The 22,304-nt window shown below is 47.9% G+C and overlaps 1 protein-coding gene across 48 annotated transcripts in view; it reads right to left on the bottom strand.

Annotated features, from left to right (window-relative positions):
• The window catches only part of LDLRAD4 (low density lipoprotein receptor class A domain containing 4), a 175,150-nt gene that overhangs the window by 50,364 nt on the left and 102,482 nt on the right, over positions 1–22,304 (bottom strand). For 26 of the 48 annotated variants that reach the window (XM_086373300.1, XM_086373292.1, XM_086373331.1 and 23 more), the window contains 2 exons: positions 13,512–13,962; positions 4,269–4,409 (listed from right to left, as the gene is read on the bottom strand). The exons of 3 other annotated variants lie outside the window; for them this stretch is intronic. In XM_086373300.1, coding sequence (XP_086229426.1) covers positions 4,269–4,409; positions 13,512–13,551 — 181 coding nt within the window. In that variant the 5' untranslated portion in view covers positions 13,552–13,962. Of the gene's footprint in view, positions 1–4,215; positions 4,410–13,511; positions 13,963–16,634; positions 16,762–22,304 lie in introns of those variants that run through there. 19 more of the 48 variants (XM_086373288.1, XM_086373316.1, XM_086373313.1 and 16 more) reach the window with 4 other exon arrangements.

Below are 22,304 nucleotides of genomic sequence, written 5' to 3'. Positions count from 1 at the left end.
ATGCCCTCCGCAGCCCTGTTCCGCTACTCATCCTAGGCCCTCTGCTGAAAACACGAACAACTACTTGGAAAGACAAGACGGGCCACCAGCAAGAGTTTAAGGGGGCCGCCTGTCAGAAAGTAGGGCTGTATCTACATTACGTTTTCTGGTCCCTGGTAACTATACTATGGTTATGGATCAGAATGTCTTTTTCTTAGGAAATACACATTGAAGTACTGTCAGGTAAAGAGACGTGGTGGGTGCAACTTCCTATGTGCCAGGCATTATTCTAACTGCTTTACCTGAACTATTTTAGTAAATCCTCAGAGCAATCCTCTGAGGCAGATGCCAAAACTAGCACTGTCTTCATTTCAGAGGAGAAAATCAAGGCATGAAGAGGATGAGCAACTTGCCAAAAGCCACAGCTAGTGAGGGGAGACTGAAGCCTGCCAACTCAAGACCTCACCCTGGACTCTATAGTTGGAACAAACTGCGGGTTGTCCCCAGAAGCCAGCAACAGTATGAAGGTGGTGCCAGGGACACTCTGGTAGGAGGTGGAACCTGTGCTGGGAGACTGACCAGGTCACTGATGTGACAGGCAGCGCGTCTGCTTCATTTAGTCATGTTTCCTCTGGGGCCCGCAGGAGTCAGCCCTTCCTGAGCCCCACAGGACTTGTCTCCCAGACAAGGGCACAGGGGGGCACAGCCTGGTGACAGGGAGGGAGCTAGTCCCTTTGGAAAAAAACTGAGAAAGGTGGAAAGAAAGACATCTAGCTCAGAATTTAATGTGCTGAATTTATCTCATTTGTTTGTTATTACCCTAAATGACACTGGGCTCAAAAAAATGTTTCCTTCTGAAAAGTCCTGGCTTAACATCCTGGCTGAATCCAGGAACCTAATCAACTTCGGCTCATTTCACTTTGAGATTTCCGAGGCCACCAGTCAAGACCCCAGTATGGGCAGAAGTGCCACGCCCTTAATCAGGACCCCATCACTCACTAGAGGCAAAGCTGTCGCAGGGACCCTCAGTCCCCCACTCTGAGGTCTGTGGGGGACTGAGGAAGGCCTGCCTTCGCCAACGCCGTCAAAGCACACAGCTCTTTCCACGCTCCTCAAATCCTGTTTCTCAGAAGCCAGAGCTGTGGAGTACAGGGGCTTCAAAGGGCAGGTTCACGGAGCCAGAGCCCAGTGCACAGGGCCAGCATTGAGGGCAATAGGCAGGCCGTGCAGCTGGGGACCCGCGGGCCATCTCTTCAGCAACAAGGACAGAAGGAAAGTGGCATGACCAGCTTGCCTTCCCCCTCAGTCACCCTGCCATCCTTGACCCTGACACCCCACTTGCCTCCTCCGTGAAGCCACCATGACCACGTCCTGGCAAAATGGTTCTCTGTAGACTCCGGAACCACAGTCCCTGGGACCGCTCGGCCCAGTACCCTGTGTCCATGCTGAGTCATCTTTGCACAAGTGTGTTTTAGTTCCCCAATCTGCCTGTCGGCACCTTGATAATGAAATCTGTTGTCCTTCATTCCCTAGAACGCTGGGTACAATGACCAAAGAAGGCACTTAATACATATACCTGTAAATATAATAATTTGTATTGTAAAATCTTATTTTTATAAATAATAATTTTATCTGATTTGTATTTTCAGTGCTCAGGAATACAATGTTTTGATAGAGGAAGACATGGAAAAGCTGACAGTGAGGCTGACAGTATAGCCCTCTTCCTTGAAAAGATACACCAACCACTCTCCCTGCAAGATACTCACAACAGCCCACACTCACATTTGCAGAGCGTGGGGCTCAGACCCAGGGATGTGCCTCAACGAGGCAGAGGAGCAGGTGAGACACACAGTCTAGGTTCCAAAATTGTTTTCAGAAGGAAAAGTTTCTTAGAGCTGTTACTGTAAGGGTTTCTACTATCATTAGCACTGCTGCCTCACAAATGACAGTGACATTTTCTTTCTAACCTTAATTCATGCTAAATTTTAGCAAATACAAAATGAGAGAGATAATCAAGACACCTGAGTCAGGGAGCATGCCCACAGCCAACAACACAGGCAAAAAACCGATTCCACTGTGCTTGACCCTAAGTGCAATCAAAGAGTACAACACAGGGAGTTTCCTCTATGTAGACACAGAGCAGACTGAGTAAGTTGACTCCTATGCAGGAGTAAGGAGAAAGCGTGCTTTGTTCTCCTGCACTACACTGACTTAGAGACAAGAAGTCCTGTGACATTCCAAGTTCTGAAGGCAGAGAGGAAGTGGCACCCCCACAAGCAATCCCCCTAGAGACGCTGTCCACCTGCTGCAGACGCAGGCTGGTGGGGCCTGCAGACTCCCCCAAGCCTCACTGTGCAGCTGAGGGTGGAAGCAGACACTCTCTGCTCTTGGCTACAGACCAAGGGGAGGAAAGTGCACTGATCTGATACCAGATCACCCTCAGTACCACAAAGAACAGACCAGCCATGGCAAACCCAAATGTGACAAGCAGGCCAGCTGCCTGTGAGCTGGCAGAGAGGCCAGGCCCAGCAAGCCCCCTTCAGCCCTTCCCCAGGGGACAGAGGAGGCGGGAAACACCCAGCACCTCTGAGGATAAACTCGCCTTTGGACACCTGAGCCCATGCTTCATGTGAAGGAGGTCCGGCCGTGCAGACAGCAGTAGGCACACAGCAAGCAGCAAGATGATGATGCAGACCGCACTCTTCATGTGAACCCCCAGAGCAGCTGTACACGGCAGGAATCATTCCCATTTCATGGACAGAGACACTAAGCCTTAAGGAGTTCAGCCGCCTTTCTTAAGCAAGAGCTTGAACCCAGGTTCACGTGAAGCCAGAGCCCTCATCCTGCCCTTTGTCGTTCTGTCTCCAGACTCTCCCATCTTCTTAAAAGACAGCATGTTGTCAACAACCTCACATTTTGGCTACAAGGGAACAAGCCTAGTTACACCTGAACAGTAGGGACCAACAGTTTGCCAACAGGATCTTAAGGTTCCTCTGTTAGGATACAAACTACTACAGCATATGTAAGACAGACAACAAGGTCCTCCTATAGAACATAGAGACCTGTATTCAATATCCTGTGATAAACCAACATGGAGAAGAGGAGGAAAAAAATATATACATAACTGAATCACTATTGTACAGCAGAAATTAAGACAACACTGTAAATCAACTATCAGGTTCAGTTCAGTTGCTCAGTCATGTCCGACTCTTTGCAACCTCATGAATCGCAGCACGCCAGGCCTCCCTGTCCATCACCAACTCCCGGAGTTCACGCAGACTCACGTCCATGATGCCATCTATACTTCAATTTATACTTCATCTATACTTCCAACTATACTTCAATTTAAAAAAGAGATTCTTCTCTTAGGACAGACTCTCAGAGGTCTTTGGGCAATGCTGAGCCATTTATAGATGGAGAAGCTTCACTTGGCTTCTAAACAAAACTAAAGAGTTCACATTTTTAAAATGAAAAGATATTTGGAAATTGGCTTTAAACACCAGGAAATACTGAGGAGAAAGGAAGAGAGGCAGGGAGGAAGGGACCTGAGGCAGGGAAAAAGACCCCTAGCGAGGGTCAGTGCTGTGAAGCATCCTTGACCTCGACACACTTCCTTAGGCCCAGGAAACAGGACACAACGAAACACAGGACGCAACAAGCCACTCTCAGAGTCGCCCAGCCATGTCTCCAGGTGCCTTCTCTCTCCTTCCTCTTCACAAAAGCCACCAGATCAGTCAATGAACTTCGTACTTGGACTTCACCTTCTTCCAGCTCAAGAAATGCTCACAGCCTCAACCTGGGACTTTACCTGAGAAACAACCCACTCCAGTACCAAATAGAAAAAATACACAATTACAACCTTTTTAAACCCCCAACAAACTTTTTTTTTCTATTTTCTTGTTTTAATTACATGCTTGAACACAGACTCTATATATCCTTCTTTATTTAAAATTATTTTAAAATAGTGGCTTAAAATTACTTCCAAAAATTCTCTAAAACCAGTATGAAGAATACTAAGTCAATAATTATTTCTTGGGATCAGTCAGTGCTTCTCAGATATGCAGCAGAAAGCCTCTCCCAAACAAAACACAGGCTGCTCAAAGTGGAAGGAACTTCTGACTCTCAGACATACCCTCTTTCTATCCTAAAAGAAAACATTGCCTTTGTGACAACACAAACCTCTTCTCTTAACCAAAAACAACATCTTTCCCACATCCCAGGGTCAGGGCCGCCTACCGTTTGCAAACACACCACAGCTGAATGGCGCGAGGTGGGCAGGAAGGACTTACAGCTGAAGATGCCCGGAGGGGGGTGCTCTGTCACCAGGAGGCAGTTTTCTTCGTCACTGTTGTCCCCACAGTCGTTCTGCTGGTTACAGACCAGGGAACCCAGATACAAGCACTGCCCGCTGGTGCAGGTGAATTTGCACTCTGAAAAAGCACAACACAAAGCATGGAGTTGTCAATGCCAGCCTGAGGCTCCTCAGCTGCCACTTCTCCTCCCCCGTCTGTATGCTGTGACGGTCTGGGAACCCATCTACCTAGAGAACCCAGAGAACCGAGCTCAGACAGGGCCCAGGAGCACTCAAGCCTGCCGGACCTCACTCACCCCCTACCTCGGACCCACATAATAATAGCACAGGTGCTTTCTTTACACAACATGCCCAGCAAGAGTCACAGTTATGGAGCTCTTTGCTTGAAAAAAATCCTTGTCAGTCTTCACTGCCACCAAGGAAGAAGGAGCCAGTGCAGCAGCAGTGAAAAATGTGCTCTGAACAGTCCAAGGTACTCTGCCTCAGACTTCCAGTCCAAGTACCCTTCAGAGCAGCCTGAAAAAATTACCCAGCCGTCATCAGAACACCATCGGGTATTTTAAAAGTCCTTCAGAACTGGAACTGGCAAATAGCACTATTTCTCTTCTACGTTCAAAAGCACTGAATGAAAGAATGTATGAATGCTTTTCTGTGTTTTCCTGTGTACAGAATGTGCAGAAGTGTTCTCATTAGCTTCTTAGAACTATCATAGAAGCACCCATGGAAGCAGGTAAGAATGCCTTAACATTCTCTGCAAACAAAAGGCACATCAGTACATGCAAGGTATCAAATACATGGGAAGCAGTCTGAAAGGATGCTCGCCAAAACACAAACAGTGACACTTCTGGGTGCTGGGATCATTGGTAATCTGTAGTTCCTTCTGACTTGTGTGTACCATTTTATAATCAGAAAAATATAAAGCCTATTTTAAAGTGAGAAAAATCTCTGAAACCAAATGTTCATAGAATTCTAAACCCACAATAATGAAGTACCTATAACATCATACCAACAGAAATCCAGACACACGGTTCCAGCCCCACCGTCTCAGTCACACTCTGAGGCACGGAGCTCACGGGGGCACCCCCAGGAAGAGCAGCAGTAAAAGCACAGACACCAGCTGGCAGTTCCTGCCTGAGGACCCGCTGCAGAGCGCTGGGGTGGAGAGGAGCGCAGATCCCGCAGAGCCACGGCCTGCAGTGCGAGTAATGTTGAGGGCCAGACGGTGTGCTGATGACCAGGCTGGTACTGTATCTACAGGCTTTAATAAGTAAGTGTTAGTCACTCAGTCGTGCCCAACTCTTTGCGACCCCATGGACTGCAGCCCACCAGGCTCCTCCGTCCATGAGATTTTCCAGGCAAGGATACTGGAGTGGGTTGCCTTTTCCTTCTCCAGGGGATCTTCCCGACCCAGGGATCTAGGGCCTCTGCTAAGTCGCTTCAGTCGTGTCCGACTCCGTGTGACCCCACAGATGGCAGCCCACCAGGCTCAGCCATCCCTGGGATTCTCCAGGCAAGAACACCAGAGTGGGTTGCCATTTCCTTCTCCAGTGCATGAAAGTGAAAGGTGAAAGTGAAGTCGCTCAGTCTAGGGCCTCTAAAAAGGATCTAACTGCACAGCCCTGAGCATTTAACGCACATCCATCAAGACTAACCCTGCACACCCCACTCACAACAGCTCCACAGAGGAGCAATAAGAGTTCTGAACTGCCCACTGACATGTGCGCACGTCCCTGAGGACCACACCCAACCTGCAGGACCCACTAGATGGCTACATAGGCATTCACGGCATAAACCTGGGCCCCAACAGGGGAAACAGGGGTGAAAGTACAGCGGTGACCCTCAGGTATTGTGACCACTGAGCCTCAGGACTCTTTCCCTCAAGCCACTCTTTCAGTCATTCATTCAAGAGTCCTCACTACTCTGGCAAGGAGCATGGCCACAGGTGCCAAGGATGAAACAGACAGTTCCGTCTAAGAGTTTCTCCTTCAGCTCTTAAACTAAACACTTTGTTTTCCTCAGGCAAGAACAAGACTCTTAGCCTCTCAACTGCTTCCTGGTCAACGTGGTGTTGGGATTAAAGCAGTGACTCTGCATCCTCCTCTGATAGCCTAGGGCCCAGAGGATATGGGGTTTGGGGTCAGTGAGTGTCCCCACAGGATTGCTAAGTCTGTGCGCAGGTAGACTCCCTGGAGATTCCTCTGTAAGACAGCATCCTCCAGCTGAAAAATCTGAAAGCTACCTATTGCCTTACATTCTAAAAGTCCTTTCAATTCTTAGAAACCACAATTCAACAGTTTTAAAAAAGAAATGTTAAAGAATGACACTCTACTTGAGCCCTTTGGTACTTCCGGTGCTCACTCTTCATTATTCTAATGATTATCCTAATGACAGGTGCTGAACTCTGGACAGGGATCACACTGATCACCAGTGGACACAGTGATCAATACACTGACTGGACACATTGATCATTCTGGACACACTGATCATCAATACCACCTCCATGGGATCCTTCGAAGCAGCATCACAAACATGCTGTAACCTCCGCGTCTTTAAAATACAATGCTCTGGGCCGCACTCGCATGTTTCCACTCCCAGGGCTCAGGCCTGTTTCTTCTCAGCAAATCTGGTCAGGCTTTGGCCCCATCACTGCACTCCAGGCCATGGACGCCCTCCATGTCAACTCCAGGGCAGCACCTAGGCTGTGTCTCGTCCACAGGGTCACAGAGTCAGATGAGACACAGTGACTGAACAAGACTGCATGTATGCTTCTGATAAATGTGGAAGTGCAGCAGCCATAGAAGCACACTCAGGTCGCCTCCATGGTAAGCATTGATGCACAGTAGCACATGCATCTGAAACAAATCCGGGTGCTGTCCACAGAGCTCTCTCCCAAACACTCTTCAGAGGGAAAACTGAAGGCAAACTCCCAGAGAAAAGTCTTAAAATCCCCAGCACCATGTGCTTTATTATCCTCCGTAGTACATCAGACCACATTAAATTTATGGGACACATGAAAGAGAAGAGGCCAACAGTCCTGGCCTAAAACTGCCATTAACAAACAGTCATTGTCTTTTATTGCTGAATCAGTGTCTGGGCTCCAAAGGTCAAGGACTCAAATCCGCCTTCAATCATCACACACTAATCTGAGCACTGTCATCATCATAACTCACCTCATGGACCGTCCGCCTGGAGTACACGCACTTCACCCTGTGAGCCACCCTGCATGTCCCCTACCAGTGCACCAGGGGGCCACACACTGAGGTCCCACAGTGAGCAGGGGCGGGTCTGAGCGCTGGGGAGAGTTAGGGTTACGCTCTGCCCCAGCCCATACCAGGCTCCCAGTCAAGGGCAGGCAGGAAGGCCGAATACGCTGGGACTCTAGAATGGGCCAGTCCAGCACTACCGAGGGCAGGCTCCCTGGCATGGCTGGGACAGACAACAGACTAGTCCCTCAACATCCTGTCCTGTCTGGGTCCTACAGATGCCAGAGCCTCCGTCGTCTCCAAGACAGAGAAAATGCCTCGCTGGGATTGGTCACATCACTCATGTCACCACTTAATCAAGATGGTTTACAGGCCACCATCATCTCAGAAAGCCACAAGACCTCAGCACCACTTCCCAGTCAAGACACCTGATCCTCATCAACTGGGGTCTCAAGGTCACCTGAGGGCTGGGGACTCAACAGGTGTCAGCAGTCAGGTGGGCGGTCTGAGTCCCAATCACACCACAGCATGAAACATGCTGCACAACCAGACACAACTTTACCAGCTGCCATAAAGAAACAGAAAATTGGTGTCTTGAAAGCTATATAAAGATCATCACAAAACTTCACTCCGTCCAGGGGAAAGGATTAATAAGGGAGGAGCCGTCTCTCACACTAAGCGAACCATCCACTACAGAGGACAGGGGTGTCAGTGGTACAGGGTCCAGGAGCACAGGGTCCTCACACTCACCCTACCAGGTGGGCCAAGGCCAAAAGGTCCCCAGTGAGACACCCACACACCTGCATACCGACACCCTCTCACTCGACATAACCTCCATGCCTGTGGTACTGACGTATGAGATGGAGAACAAGACTTGTGGCTGAGATTGAGTTATCATGCCAGCGCTGTCTTCAGAGAAGTGGTGATACCCTCTTGTGAGCTCACGGCCTCCATTCTCAGATCGCACATTCTCACCAAGGCTACCGGCCTGGTCACAAACTCCAGCTCTGCTGTCAACCAGCTGCACTGCACAGTCTCCTTCAGGCTCAGTTTCTTCACATATAAAATACCTGCTGTGAAGACTCAACAGATGCCGTACATGCAGTGCTCAATACAGTGTCTGACTCGTGGCACACGTACAAACAAATGGAAGCTAACAACATATCTGATATTATAATCATTATCAGCACCTCAAAAAACAGACTGGGGATCATGGAAGTAACTTCTGGATTTGACCAGAGCAGATGTGAACTTTAAAACTTTTCCAAAGCTAAATAGGTAACAGGTAACAATCACAAAAAAACAGACAGACTGGGAGCCACAGTTATAATGTCCACATGATCTCCGCAGGGGCCCCTCTGCATCAGGACTGGCACGTCTGTCCCTCATAAATGAGGGTGCCATGTCACAGCTACTTTTATATCAAACAAAAGTATGTCTTCACCAGGTTTCTCTCAAAACTATATTTTTCTTTCATTACTTTTATAACCCACATATTAATGATTTCCATTCTTTGCATGCATTTCTAAAATATTACAATTGAAATGCACATTAAAACAGTTCCTGAATTTGTATACATGCAGGCTTAGTCGCTACAGTCAAGTCCAACTCTTTGCAACCCAATGGACTGTAGCCTGCCAGGCTCCTCTGTCCATGGGATTCCCAGGCAAGAATACTAGAGTGGGTTGTCATGCCCTTCTCCAGGCCTGAATTTGTATAATTACTTTTAAAAAATCTAAATGCAAATTTAAAATAACAACTAAACATAGTTTTGGGGAAGAAAGTTTTATAGAGCAATAGTTCCTGTGGACCATGCTCTGACAGCTGACTCACACTGTGAACATCTCCACACCTGGCACAGTGGACGCTCGAGGTGAGCAGTCCAGGCCAGAGAGGGTTCCAAGGCTGAGCCCAGATCCGAGGTCACAGGTCACTGCACCCCATGCCCTCAGACTTCTAGACACAGCATTAGGAGCACAGCAAATGGCACAGATGTAAACTGACAGCAAAGCTGCTTGAGACACAGCATGCACCTCTGACAAGAAGGGTCAAGTTCACAGTGCAAAATCACACATCTGAAATGTTCAAGAAAGGATTCTAGTTTCCAAAGCGTGTCTTGGCCCTACAGCATATTGATCAAGAAATAACAGAATCTGAAATCTCTGGCTTTTTAGTAAAATATACTTAAAAGAGGAAGTAAAAGTCATTTCCCAGGCCACACTAACCATGGGGGTGGGGGCTGGGACCATGACATTGAGATTTATCATAAGAAATATATATTTGGTCTCAGTCATAAATCACAAATCACAAAAGCTCTGATTCAGGGCTCCTAAAACCCTTGGAATTTCCTAAATGGTAAGAGCCATGAAGGTGTCTTTTGTTATTCGTGCCAAGGCCCTGGTTAATGAGGTGACTTTGGGAAGCCCCTAAGGATAGGACTGGTTGCCAGGGGAACCACCCACAGGATCAGAAGGCTGGCACTTTCAGCCCCACCCTCAGGCCTCTGTTGGAGGAGAAGGGCTGGAGACTGAGCCCATCCCAATGGCCAGTGAGCTCACCACTCCTGCCAGGATGATGAGACCTCCATAACACCCCAGAGTACAGAGTCAGAGGGCTTCCAGGCTGGTAATCATGGGAGGTCTGGGGAAGGTGGTGCCTGAGAGGATGTCAGGCTCCACACCCTTTCCTTACACCACTGTGCCCTGGCCTTTCTTGACCAGTAACATTATTATTCAACTGCCTTCCTGAGTTCTGTGAGCCGCTCCAGCAAGTCTACCAAATCTCAGGAGGGACCACAAGAACCTCCAATTGATCAGCCAGTTGGTCAGAAGCACAGGGGTGACCACCTGGACTTGGGACTCGTGTCTGAAGAGGGCAGTGCCTCCGGGTCTGGGCCACTTCCGGCAGAAAGGGTCAAACCCGACAAAGCTGTAGGACATCAAGCTGTCGCAGTTGCCTGGTGCAGGAAACACCCACATGGCTGGTGGCCAGCACTGTGAGTGCTGTGTGTAGACACAGAAGAGTTTTTTGCTTTACTAACAAAAACCCTGGCACGTAGCCTGCATGTGGCTCTGAAGCTGGCCAGTCTCTTTCACCAAGATGGTCCCAGTCCTTCTCCCAGCCCCTGCCATTCTCCCTTCATCCTGGGACCTATACACAACAGGAAAAACCCATCTTAAGGCCACAGACTTCCCATGCCTTTCTTGTAGAAATGAAACCTGTGAGGACCAGTCTGAAGTCTGTTGTTTACACTTCAGGTCCTACAAAGACATAACCATGAGATTTCTACAAAGACACCCTCCAGCCAAAGACAACTACTGAACTTTGGGACCCAGAGGTACAGAGTCATCAAATCACACAGGTGACCATCATATTAATTCCTGACTTCACATAGAAACTGAGGCCCAGAGAAGTTAGGAAACTCACCCAAGGTCACACAACTAAATGAGGAAAGAAATAGTAACATACCCCCTCATCGACCTCTGGTATCAAAGCAAATGGCCAGGGGTTTAGTATCTGTTCTCAGATGCACTCTTTTAATATTATAAAGCAGTAAAATTAAACTATACTGGACACATACAAATAATTATTCCTTTTTATCACAAAGGAACAGTTATTTTGGGTTCATTATCTTGATATTTTCGTTTTTACTTAAAAAAAAAGAAAAATTGTAAGATATGGATAAGTAAATCTAAGAAAGGAAACCTCATTATGTATTGCTATCACCCGGAGGTAGCCACCAGTAACATTTTGGTGCACATCCACCTATACTGTCTTTGTTCTTTGAGTATAAAAATTAAAGGATCGCCTTCTTCCTATTGCTTTATGACCTACTTTTTTCAGTTAAAAATATAAGCATTTCTCCAGAACGTGAAACACTAAAACATCCTTTGTAGTAGCTATGGGGAATTTCATCACAATGATATATCATAGTTACTTAACCATGTGTTATTCTGGGACTGGTTTACTCTATCTTTTTTCTTCTTTTTGCCATGCCACAAGGCTTGTGAGATATTATCTCCCCAACCAGTGATTGAACCCAGGCCTTTGGCAGTGACATCATGGAGTCCTAACCACTGGAACTGCCAGAGACTTCCTCCTCATATTTTAATATTGCTTTATTTCTAAACTTAAATTCTGCCACCAGGGTCAGCAATTCCCTTTAGTCTCCAGTCATCTGCAAATTTGATAAGCATGTTTTTTTAATCACTTTTCCCCAAGTGCTTGACAAGAAAGCCTGGGGACATAGCCATTAGAGTCCCTACCTGGCTGATGCTATTCATTCATTGACATGCTTTGGGATCACCAAATAGAAACTTTAGTTATTCAAGAGTCTTCCAGTCATGACAAATATTCAGTGTTTCCTTCATTCACTATATATACTAAACGTATTATAAGCAGCACTGACAAAGAGCTATAAAAATGTCTGCAAAGAGTTAGGAATACTTACATAAATGAGAACTTTTATGACTCCTGTTCACAAAAAAGTACCTAGATTTGGCATTCCAAAAATTGTGTTTTTCACTTAAAAATCAAAAAGACTTTAAAATATTTCATAAATTTCTTTTTAATTAGAAAAAAAATCCCTGCAATGCCAGAAACTGTTAGGGAAACACATTGAAATGGTTAAAATTGTTTAAGTCACTAGAGATAAAAATCTTTTAATTCAAGATTTAGCTACTGGGCAACTTCCACTGCCAAGCCATGAGCTTCTGGAAACAGATGTTCACATGAAAGCATGAATTCATGCCACAGCAGCAAGTCCTGGAACCAGGGCAGTAGCTTGTCGGTTCTGACCTTGTCTGCCTGGAGTGGCCTGGACCCGCGACACTGCCCCTTCAGACACAAGTCCCAAGTCCAGGTGGTCACCTGTGCTTCTGACTACCCAGCGATCAATTGGAGGACGGGTTTCCGTGCCAGGCTTGGCGGCTGAGGAGGGTTCTGGCGAGCTGAGCTCCACATGCTCCTCTGAAGCAGCCACCACACTCGTCTTCCTGGACCCTGATCAGCCAGGGGCCCTCCCCAACCTGGGCCTCCAGGAGGGGGCTCCTGTGTTTCACATGCTCAGCTGCTCCAGCCGTGCTTCTGTGAGAGCTGCACGTGGCCTTGTTGGCTGTCAAACCAGCAAAGGGAGCAGGGCTGGCCCTGGTGAGCGTCCACAAGCAGGGCGGGCAGCGGGGGCCGAGCCTCAAGCTCTCTCCAGGCACCTGACACCCCAACCTGCCTGCTATACACAACCGGGAAACCAACAAACTCGTGGGGCTCTCAGAGTGAGAAACACAGTCATTTCTTATAATTTTCCCACCATCCCTCCCTTAATAGGAAAAAACCTCTTTTATGTAAAACTGTTTTCCCTGGATTCCATGACGTTCTTCAGCTTCAAGTTCCCCATTTTATAAATGAGGAGTCAAAGGCCCATAAGAATTAGTGGCTTCCTGGGATGTTAAGTGATTCAGACAAAGAACCAAGACCCAACTCAAAAGCCCCTGATCATGCCCTGGCTCTGTGTACCATCCAGACAGAGCGGTTCCCTTCAAGGGGTGCAGACCAGACGGGGCAGAGAGGGGCACGTCCAAAAGTCCTTACAGGAACGGGTCAGCGTTCACAGTTGCCACCCACTACCGCCTGCATGCGGGTGAGGCTCAGAGGGAGAACGTACACATCGGCCGTGATTGTTCCCTCCGAGTCCCCCAGCTCTGGGCAGACAGACCCCCTGACATATGCACCGCAAGGGATGGATTTTTTTCAGGGGCAGTGGCTCGTGGGACACTGTGTGCCCTATGACTCAACAAAGCAGAATCACAAAATGTCTGATGCTGTTTCAAATTCCTTGCTACAGAAAAGGATAAAACACCATAGTTTTGCCAAAATTATTTCCCGTGGCAGCCTGAGCCCCAAGACACTGTAGGGCTTCAGCTCCTAAATGCAGACACACATTCAGCTCCTAGAACTGCTCAGCGTCTCGTTACCTACTAAGAGTGAAATAACATGCTCAGCTCAGCATGGAGGATTCTCACCTGTGAAAGCATTCGTGGCCTGAGAGCCAGCTTCCTGCATACTGCTCCCCAGCAGGCCTGGCTCCAGCTCCTCAGCTGTCCTGTCCCCAGGAACGTCCAGGAGGCCTCAGGTCACCTCCATCTCAGCTTGCTTGAGGCCATCTGCTGCTGTCTGGCTTCTGGGAGCATCTGACGCTGACCAGCCTGGCCCCCAGCCCGAGAGCAGGTGGTACCTGACACGGCACCCAGTCCAGCAGCACACACGCTGGGGGCACTGGTCACGTCAGCTGTCCAGTCAAAGAATGGAGGCCATGGTGGACCCAGGAGCCAGGAAGCTGTCCCATGGACAACAGCCTTCCCACCTCAGAGGAAGGGCCTGACAGCCAGCATTCTCCAGAGGTCTCAGCTGCTCCAGGCAGGGAGGGTCAGGAAGGTCTGATCTGCAGCTCTCTGTGCTTTGCCTCTCCCCTTGCTGAAATTAAAAAGAAAGAGATCACCTTCCTGATGATCTGTAAAGCCTGAATTCAGTAGACCACAGAGGCCAAGAAAGAAAACGAAGACACCCCCAGAGCTATGCCTGAAACCACACTGTTGGGACGGTGGGGCAACCTCTCCTGCTGCTCTGTGAGGGGCCGGATGAGGGTGTCCTGTCCCTGGAACAAGACGCTGCCAGAGGCTCCGAGCAGCTCCAAGAACAGTGACAAAGGTCACATGCATCCAACACAGACACCTGGAGAAGAAAGCCATGTCCTCAGCAGCTTCCCGAGGTCTTGGAAGTGGATCTGAGGTCCACACCCATGCTGCCGGCACACCAGGAGGGACGGGGCTTGAGCTGCTTCAAAAAGTGACCCCCGAAGGGCGGGGGTTGGGGGGGAACAAAGGCCAGTGATAAATTTCTTGAAAGAATATGAAGGAAAAGCAAATTTAACCTATAAACTGTTTCATATATATTACATAGAACATGATAATAAAAGTACTTTATAGGTACTTATCAGCTATTTTAATGCTGTTAAACTATATAAGAAGCAACAACAACAACAAGAATGTTAGAAGCCCAAAGGATCAGACTTTTAAAACAGAATCCCAAATATGAATCTCTGGTATTGGAGAAAAGGAATCTTTTTTTCCATTATTATCACTTCATGCTAATCAATTTATAGTCAATTTTTAGAAAATATCACTTTATTCCTCTTTTTCAAACTAGAGAAAAGAAAATATTTAAGAAAACAGCACATAACAGAAAGAAGCCCTCTGTTAAAACCCTCCTGCTATAAACATAAGGTAATAAACATACAGACGAACCGAAGGAAGGCCTTATGTATTAACGAAGCACCTTAATTATATTACAAAAGAAATTCAACTGCATTGCCCTCATGTACTTGCAGTAATAATCTCAGTTAATGAAGTGCAGCCCAGTAGGAGTCCTTAAATTTAATGAATAGGTAAAAAATTTAATTCAAAATCATTTATGTAATTGGTGGGTCTGAAGTGCTTGAAAAATGTGAGAAAATGTTCTTTCTCTGAATTTAAACATTCCATACCGAATGACTAATACCCACAGTTATCAGCATCCCGCAGGCCAACACCAGCATCTGAAGTGCCATGTGCCCTGGAGCCATCCACCTCAGGGAACAGAACTGCCAGATAAACAGAAAAGTCCACCTGCCCTACAACCCTGATAACCTTTTCTCTGGTCTAGGATGCTTTCAATGCACAGGAATACCAGACTGTATTTGTTCTCTTTCCCTGATCTCAAAGAGAAACACAAGTGCAGTAAGGCTTTTGCTGTTTTATTGAGGAGTTTTGTTTAATTATCTTGTTTTGTTACAAAAGGCATGCTACCTCAATTAAAAAAAAAAACAACACAACAACAACCAAAGGTTTTTTTGGCTATAGGAAAGACTGAGGCTGGTGTGGACTGAAACAGAAGAAACAACACACTCTTCCTTTCTTTTCTCTTCCTGTCTGTCACAATCACTAATGCTTAACTTTGCTTCTTCAGAAAAGAGAGATGGAGACAGGTGTGTACAACTCCCTGAGGTCTTGGGCATAGATGGTCTTGGCCTGGATGTTTAGGGAATGACATGTGTGATTCCCAACACAGGCTGAAGGGACAGCATTTATTTCGATTATCTTGACTGACTGATGACAAGCATATTCCTACATACATTTGAAGTCTCCTTACAAGCATTTTCAAGCAAAAATTGAACTGTTAAGTGCCATAACAGTTTTCTTCCTAACCACTAACAACACAGAAAAGATGCCCTTTCTAAAAACACACAGAAAGAGGGGTGGGTCTCCACTGGGCTGAGAAACAAGGCGGGGGTGACTGGGACCCAGAGTCAGCAGAGGCACCACATGTTCATTTTCACAATTCAGTAACCAGTCAAAAATCAGGAAAAAGCTGCAGAAGCCAAACACGTCTCAGTCCTGCCTGCCTCCCACCATTACAGGCCCTACTTACTTTCTGGTCTCAGAGGTGGCCCCTCGCCCACCCCTGGGGCTACATGCAGACAGAGCCAGGTGATCTGGCTCAGGGCCCTAGAAGAGCTGCAGGGTGCTCACAGTTCAGCCATCCCTCCGTGGGGCAGCAAGCTGCATAGGGGTGTTTCCCTTGGGCACCTAAGGCGCTGCCTGCCAGGCATCAGTAGGATGAGCCTATTAACAACGGAGGAGCGGGCCAAGGCCGCTGGTCTACTGGATGGGTGAGTGGACCAAGGCTACTGGTGCTGGGAGGAGGAGTAGAGAGGCTCGGCTGACCCTACAAACCAGTCTGCCGCCCCGAGCGGAGCTGACAGCATCCAGGCTGAGAGGCTGTTCTCCTCTGGCTCTGATCTCTGAAGGGGCAGGGCCTGTGTGACCACCCCACGGTCACTACACAGCAAAGCACCCACACAGGCCCATGGAGCTCACTGCTCTGAAACTTCTTGAACCGCGGGGACGACTCTAACCCCACAGAGGCCACAGACTCTGCCCGGAAATGAGTGCTCAGGAGTTGGGATCAGAACCTGGTCTCTGACCCTTCCAACCACTGTTTTTCCCATATTACTTCTGAGTCTCAGGTCACTCCAACACCCTGGTAACACTCAAATCAGGAAAACCTGGAGGGAAGAGGAAGAATAAAGAGAGAAAGAGGCAACTTACCCAGGATGCAAGGTCACAGAGTAACCTGGACTCATTCAAGAGCCCCCTCTACACAAGCACAATACCATCACCCTGTCATGGACACACATACACATGTGCTGTTTACACCAAGAACATGGGCAGGACTAACCAGGAAATAAATCAATTCAACATTACACTTGAAATATATGGTTAAGTCCCTCCCATAACAGAGCAACAGTTACTAAGGAAATAGAGCATGCAAGATGGAAAAACACTCCCACAGGAAGAGACATTTTTTAAAACGTGAACACCCACAAAACCTAACTAAGCTGCAGAATATGTTTACCACTTGTTCACAAAAATTCATATGAAATGTAGTGTCCCTAGAATCACTGAGGAGAGAAAAGAACTGCATTCCACAGACAAACCCTATCATGAAAGCTCAATTGCAGAGACACGAGGTTTAGGCAACACAAGGTCACACACTGGGCACAGAGGCCAAAGTCAATAGAGAAGTCAAATCTCCTTTTCTAAAAACCTAGCAACACAAGTGCAAGCACAGTGCATCAAGGATCAGCACCTCAGTTTCGTTTCTGATTTCCACACACCATGGACTGCTGGCCTCTTTGGCGTGCCGGTTACCTGGGTGACGGCCAGACAGACCAGACAGACCAGCCCCAGGCTCTGGGTCGAAGAGGCCCCGCCTGAGGCCCCACACTGCTTGACCCTCACAGTAAGGAGCACCAAGGGGTGAAGGGATGGTCCCACCCTTGACAAAGTAAAGCACTGTAGCAGTGCGCCACACTGCTTACCAGAGGGAAAAAAAACTCAACTACCGACTGGTTGGGCTTCCCTACTGGCTCAGCTGATAAAAAATGCACCTGCAATGCAGGAGACCTGGGATCGATCCCTGGGTTGGGAAGATGCCCTGGAGAAGGGAAAGGCTACCCACTCCAGTATTTTGGCCTGGAGAATTCCATGGACCGTACAGTTGCAAAGAGTTGCGGCCATGTCTCTGGTCAAGGGAGATAGGACAGATGTACACAAAAAGGACACAGCAAACAGGCCCAGAAAATCTGCACAGAAACCAAGTCTGAGACAAAGGGCTCTCTGCAAAGGGTTGCAAAGTCGGACGCAACTTTCACTTCACTCACTGGCTTGTTCATCGAAGGTCAAAATGGCAAAGGACTCTGAGCGAGACAGAGGTGAGAAAAAGAGGGACAAGAAACCTGAGTGTCTGCTTCTGGCCCAAGCCTAAAGCCCTCCACCCCATGGACAGACATGCAGACCTGGGCAGTGCCGGTCCATCTAGGACTTGCTCACAGGAGCCACCATCCTGCCCTGGGTCAGGCTCAGCCAGGCTACAGCATCCTTGCACACCGGAAGCGGCAGAGCTAAAGGTCCCTTCTAATCCAAGCAGGCCCCAGCAGCCATGTCTCTGGTCAAGGGAGATAGGACATATGTGCACAAAAAGGACACAGCAAACGGGCCCAGAAAATCTGCATGGAAACCAAGTCTGAGACAAAGGGCTGTCTGCATGACAGTACAGCTCTTTCTCACTGTTCTTCATCTCTGGAATTTGAGTGTACGACAATCTGCAGCTGTTATAACACAACCTCAAAGCCGTCGAGCTCTGGGCAGCTCAATGGGCTCCAGGTAATCAGAGGTAAAACACGCTTCAAATATGTACACAAGATGCAAACAGGGAAGGAGGCAATTCCATTAGACCATCCTTTAAAATGTCACCTCAGCAAATCCAAACACTTGATAAAACCTAAAGGACCTCCTTATTGCCAAATTCAGACTTAAATTGAAGAAAGTGGGGAAAACCACTAGACCATTCAGGTATGACCTCAATCAAATCCCTTATGACTATACAGTGGAAGTGAGAAATAGATTTAAGGGACTAGATCTGATAGACACAGAGTGCCTGATGAACTATGGACCGAGGTTCATGACATTGTATAGGACACAGGAATCAAGACCATCCCCAAGAAAAAGAAATGTAAAAAAGCAAAATGGCTGTCTGGGGAGGCCTTACAAATAGCTGTGAAAAGAAGAGAAATGAAAAGCAAAGGAGAAAAGGAAAGATATAAGCATCTGAATGCAGAGTTCCAAAGAATAGCAAGGAGAGATAAGAAAGCCTTCCTCAGTGATCAATGCAAAGAAATAGAGGAAAACAACAGAATGGGAAAGACTAGGGATCTCTTCAAGAAAATTAGAGCTACCAAGGGAACATTTCATGCAAAGATGGGCTCGATAAAGGACAGAAATGGTATGGACCTAACAGAAGCCCAAGATATTAAGAAGACGTGGCAAGAATACACAGAAGAACTGTACAAAAAAGATCTTCACGACCCAGATAATCACGATGGTGTGGTCACTGACCTAGAGCCAGACATCCTGGAATGTGAAGTCAAGGAGGCCTTAGAAAGCATCACTACAAACAAAGCTAGTGGAGGTGATGGAATTCCAGTTGAGCTATTCCAAATCCTGAAAAATGATGCTGTGCAAGTGCTACACTCAATATGCCAGCAAATTTGGAAAACTCAGCAGTGGCCACAGGACTGGAAAAGGTCAGTTTTCATTCCAATCCCAAAGAAAGGCAATGCCAAAGAATGCTCAAACTACTGCACAATTGCACTCATCTCACACGCTAGTAAAGTAATGCTCAAAATTCTCCAAGCCAGGCTTCAACAATACATGAACCGTGAACTTCCAGATGTTCATGTTGGTTTTAGAAAAGGCAGAGGAGCCAGAGATCAAATTGCCAACATCTGCTGGATCATCAAAAAAGCAAAAGAGTTCCAGAAAAACATCTATTTCTGCTTTACTGACTATGCCAAAGCCTTTGACTGTGTGGATCACAATAAACTGTGGAAAATTCTGAAAGAGATGGGAATACCAGACCACCTGACCTGCCTCTTGAGAAACCTGTATGCAGGTCAGGAAGCAACAGTTAGAACTGGACATGGAACAACAGACTGGTTCCAAATAGGAAAAGGAGTACGTCGAGGCTGTATATTGTCACTCTGCTTATTTAACTTCTATGCAGAGTACATCATGAGAAACGCTGGGCTGGAAGAAGCACAAGCTGGAATCAAGACTGCCGGGAGAAATATCAATAACCTCAGATATGCAGATGACACCACTCTTATGGCAGAAAGTGAAGAGGAACTCAAAAGCCTCTTGATGAAAGTGAAAGTGGAGAGTGAAAAAGTTGGCTTAAAGCTCAACATTCAGAAAACGAAGATCATGGCATCTGGTCCCATCACTTCATGGCAAATAGATGGGGAAACAGTGGAAACAGTGGCTGACTTTATTTTTTTGGACTCTAAAATTACTGCAGATGGTGATTGCAGCCATGCAATTAAAAGACGCTTACTCCTTGGAAGGAAAGTTATGACCAACCTAGACGACATATTAAAAAGCACAGACATTACTTTGCCAACAAAGGTCCGTCTAGTCAAGGCTATGGTTTTTCCAGTGGTCATGTATGAATGTGAGAGTTGGACTGTGAAGAAAGCTGAGCACTGAAGAATTGATGCTTTTGAACTGTGGTGCTGGAGAAGATTCTTGAGAGTCCCTTGGACTGCAAGGAGATCCAACCAGTCCATTCTAAAGGAGATCAATCCTGGGTGTTCATTGGAAGGACTGATGTTGAAACTGAAACTCCAATACTTTGGCCACCTGATGTGAAGACCTGACTCATCGGAAAAGACCCTGATGCTGAGAAAGATTGAAGGCATGAGGAGAAGGGGACGACAGAGGATGAGATGGCTGGATGGCATCACCAACTCAATGGATATGGGTTTGGGTAGACTCCAGCAGTTGGTGATGGACAGGGCAGCCTGGTGTGCTGCAGTTCATGAGGTCGCAAAGAGTCGGACACGGCTGAGCAGCTGAACTGAAAGGACCTACAGCCTGAGCTCTACACAAACCAAGCTGGAGAACACTTCCCAGATACTTAAGCAGGAAAACTGTCCTTAATAAGTCAGCACAGATATCACCATCTGCTCATATCATCTTAGAGCGGGGAGCGGGGGGGGCCCATGTTTCCATCTTCCCTTCATTCCAGGGAGGAGGACAAGGAGGCCCAGGAGGACAGCACATACTCAGGGGATGCGGGATGAGGACAAAGCCAGACCAGAACTGGGTGTCAGTCTCAACTTGAGCTCCAAGTTCTCCCATAGACACAAACCAGCCAAAGGAAGAGGTTGAGGAGGGGCACAGTGCACACATGAACTTCCCGCCTGGGGGGTCAAGGGATCCTGAGACAATCGCCACTGTCCCAGGCCCAGCTCAGGCCATGCCCACGACACCAACATGCCCAAAGGGGAAGGTGCAGAAGGGCCAGGGCCTTGGTGCAGAGCCAGAGTCCTTAGGTGCACATACTCTGACCGAAGGGCCCCTGATCTAGGCTGAGCATGTCAGGTCACCTCAAGAGTAGATGCCAGCCAAAGTCACCTCTCCCAGCCTGGAGTGAAGGGGCAGGCCAGCTCCTCAGCTAGCACTCTCCCTCACTCCTTTTCCACAGATACAATCAGCTTACAATGGGCATGGTAGGCCACGAAAAGGGGGCCCCGCAGGAGTAACAAGTATGAGACGCAAGGGAAGGCAGCTGGGAGCAGAAGAGAACAATGGGTCACGGAGCCCACCCCCCACACATACTCCCACACCCCTGTCACCCGTCACAGCCACTGGGCCAACGCCTGCACGCCCGTGCCTCCCCCATGACCTCCTCACACTCTGGCCTACAGAACACCTCACAGGCTGCATCTTCTCGTTCAGTAACTTGTAGGGTCCTGACTTGCACGGCATTGTTTTAGGTGCAGGGGAGACAGCAGTGAGCAAAAGAAACCCAGTTCCTGTCCCCATGGCACCTGTACCTATCTCTGTGGAGGTGTTTCTAATGGAAACTTTTCTTGCTAATCTTTGTAGTCACAGCACTGACTATGTGGACTAGCATATAGCAGGTACCCAATAAATGCTGGTTCTACTGCACTGATCACATTGGGTCTTCGGTCAGTCACCCACTTGTCACTCTAATCCCTCTGCCCTGCCTCAGCTGCACAAAGCGCCAAGAGCCTAGGACCCAAGGAGGCTCTGGCCTTGTGGTATGCACACCAAGAGGGTGCTCCCTGTGGAGGGTCAGTCTGGACATCTGGAGCACAGGCAGGGCCAACCTCCACTCAAAACATGCTGGAAGGAGAGCTGTCCCTACAGACAGGCCAGAGGTCAAAAGGCCAGGCTCTGAGGCAGCCGGCCCGGGATTTACCCCGGTCTAGGCCTCCTGTAGCTCTGCCGTTACTTAACCCTGAGCCTCAGCTTCCTCATCTGTCCAGTAGATGGCACCACCCTCAGAGAACTGCTGATTTCTTATTTAATAAGAAGCCACGTATAAAACACACCACCAGTCAATGCTAAAGAAACAGCGCAGGACTTCTCTGGTGGCCCAGTGCCTTTGACTCCATGCTCCCAACACAGGGGGCCCAGGTTCGATCCCTGGTCAGGGAACCAGATCCCACAGGCTGCAACTAAAAGATCTCGCACGCCACAACAAAGAACAAAGATCCCAGGTGCCAAAACTAAGACCTGGACAGCCAAAGACTTTTTTTTTTTAATGACAAAAAGGAAACTTGCCTTTAAAAGGCAGAGCCAGCCATTACGGAAACACTGAGAGAGTTTCCTGGCTCCCTGGAAGGCTGG

This window comes from Bos grunniens, chromosome 24, assembly GCF_055505025.1.
Source record: "Bos grunniens cultivar Pamir isolate PY7600 chromosome 24, Bosgru_T2T1.0, whole genome shotgun sequence".
Classification (NCBI taxonomy): domain Eukaryota; kingdom Metazoa; phylum Chordata; class Mammalia; order Artiodactyla; family Bovidae; genus Bos; species Bos grunniens.
Note: the sequence above shows the minus strand (reverse complement) of the source record. Positions and strands in the feature narration are given on the sequence as shown.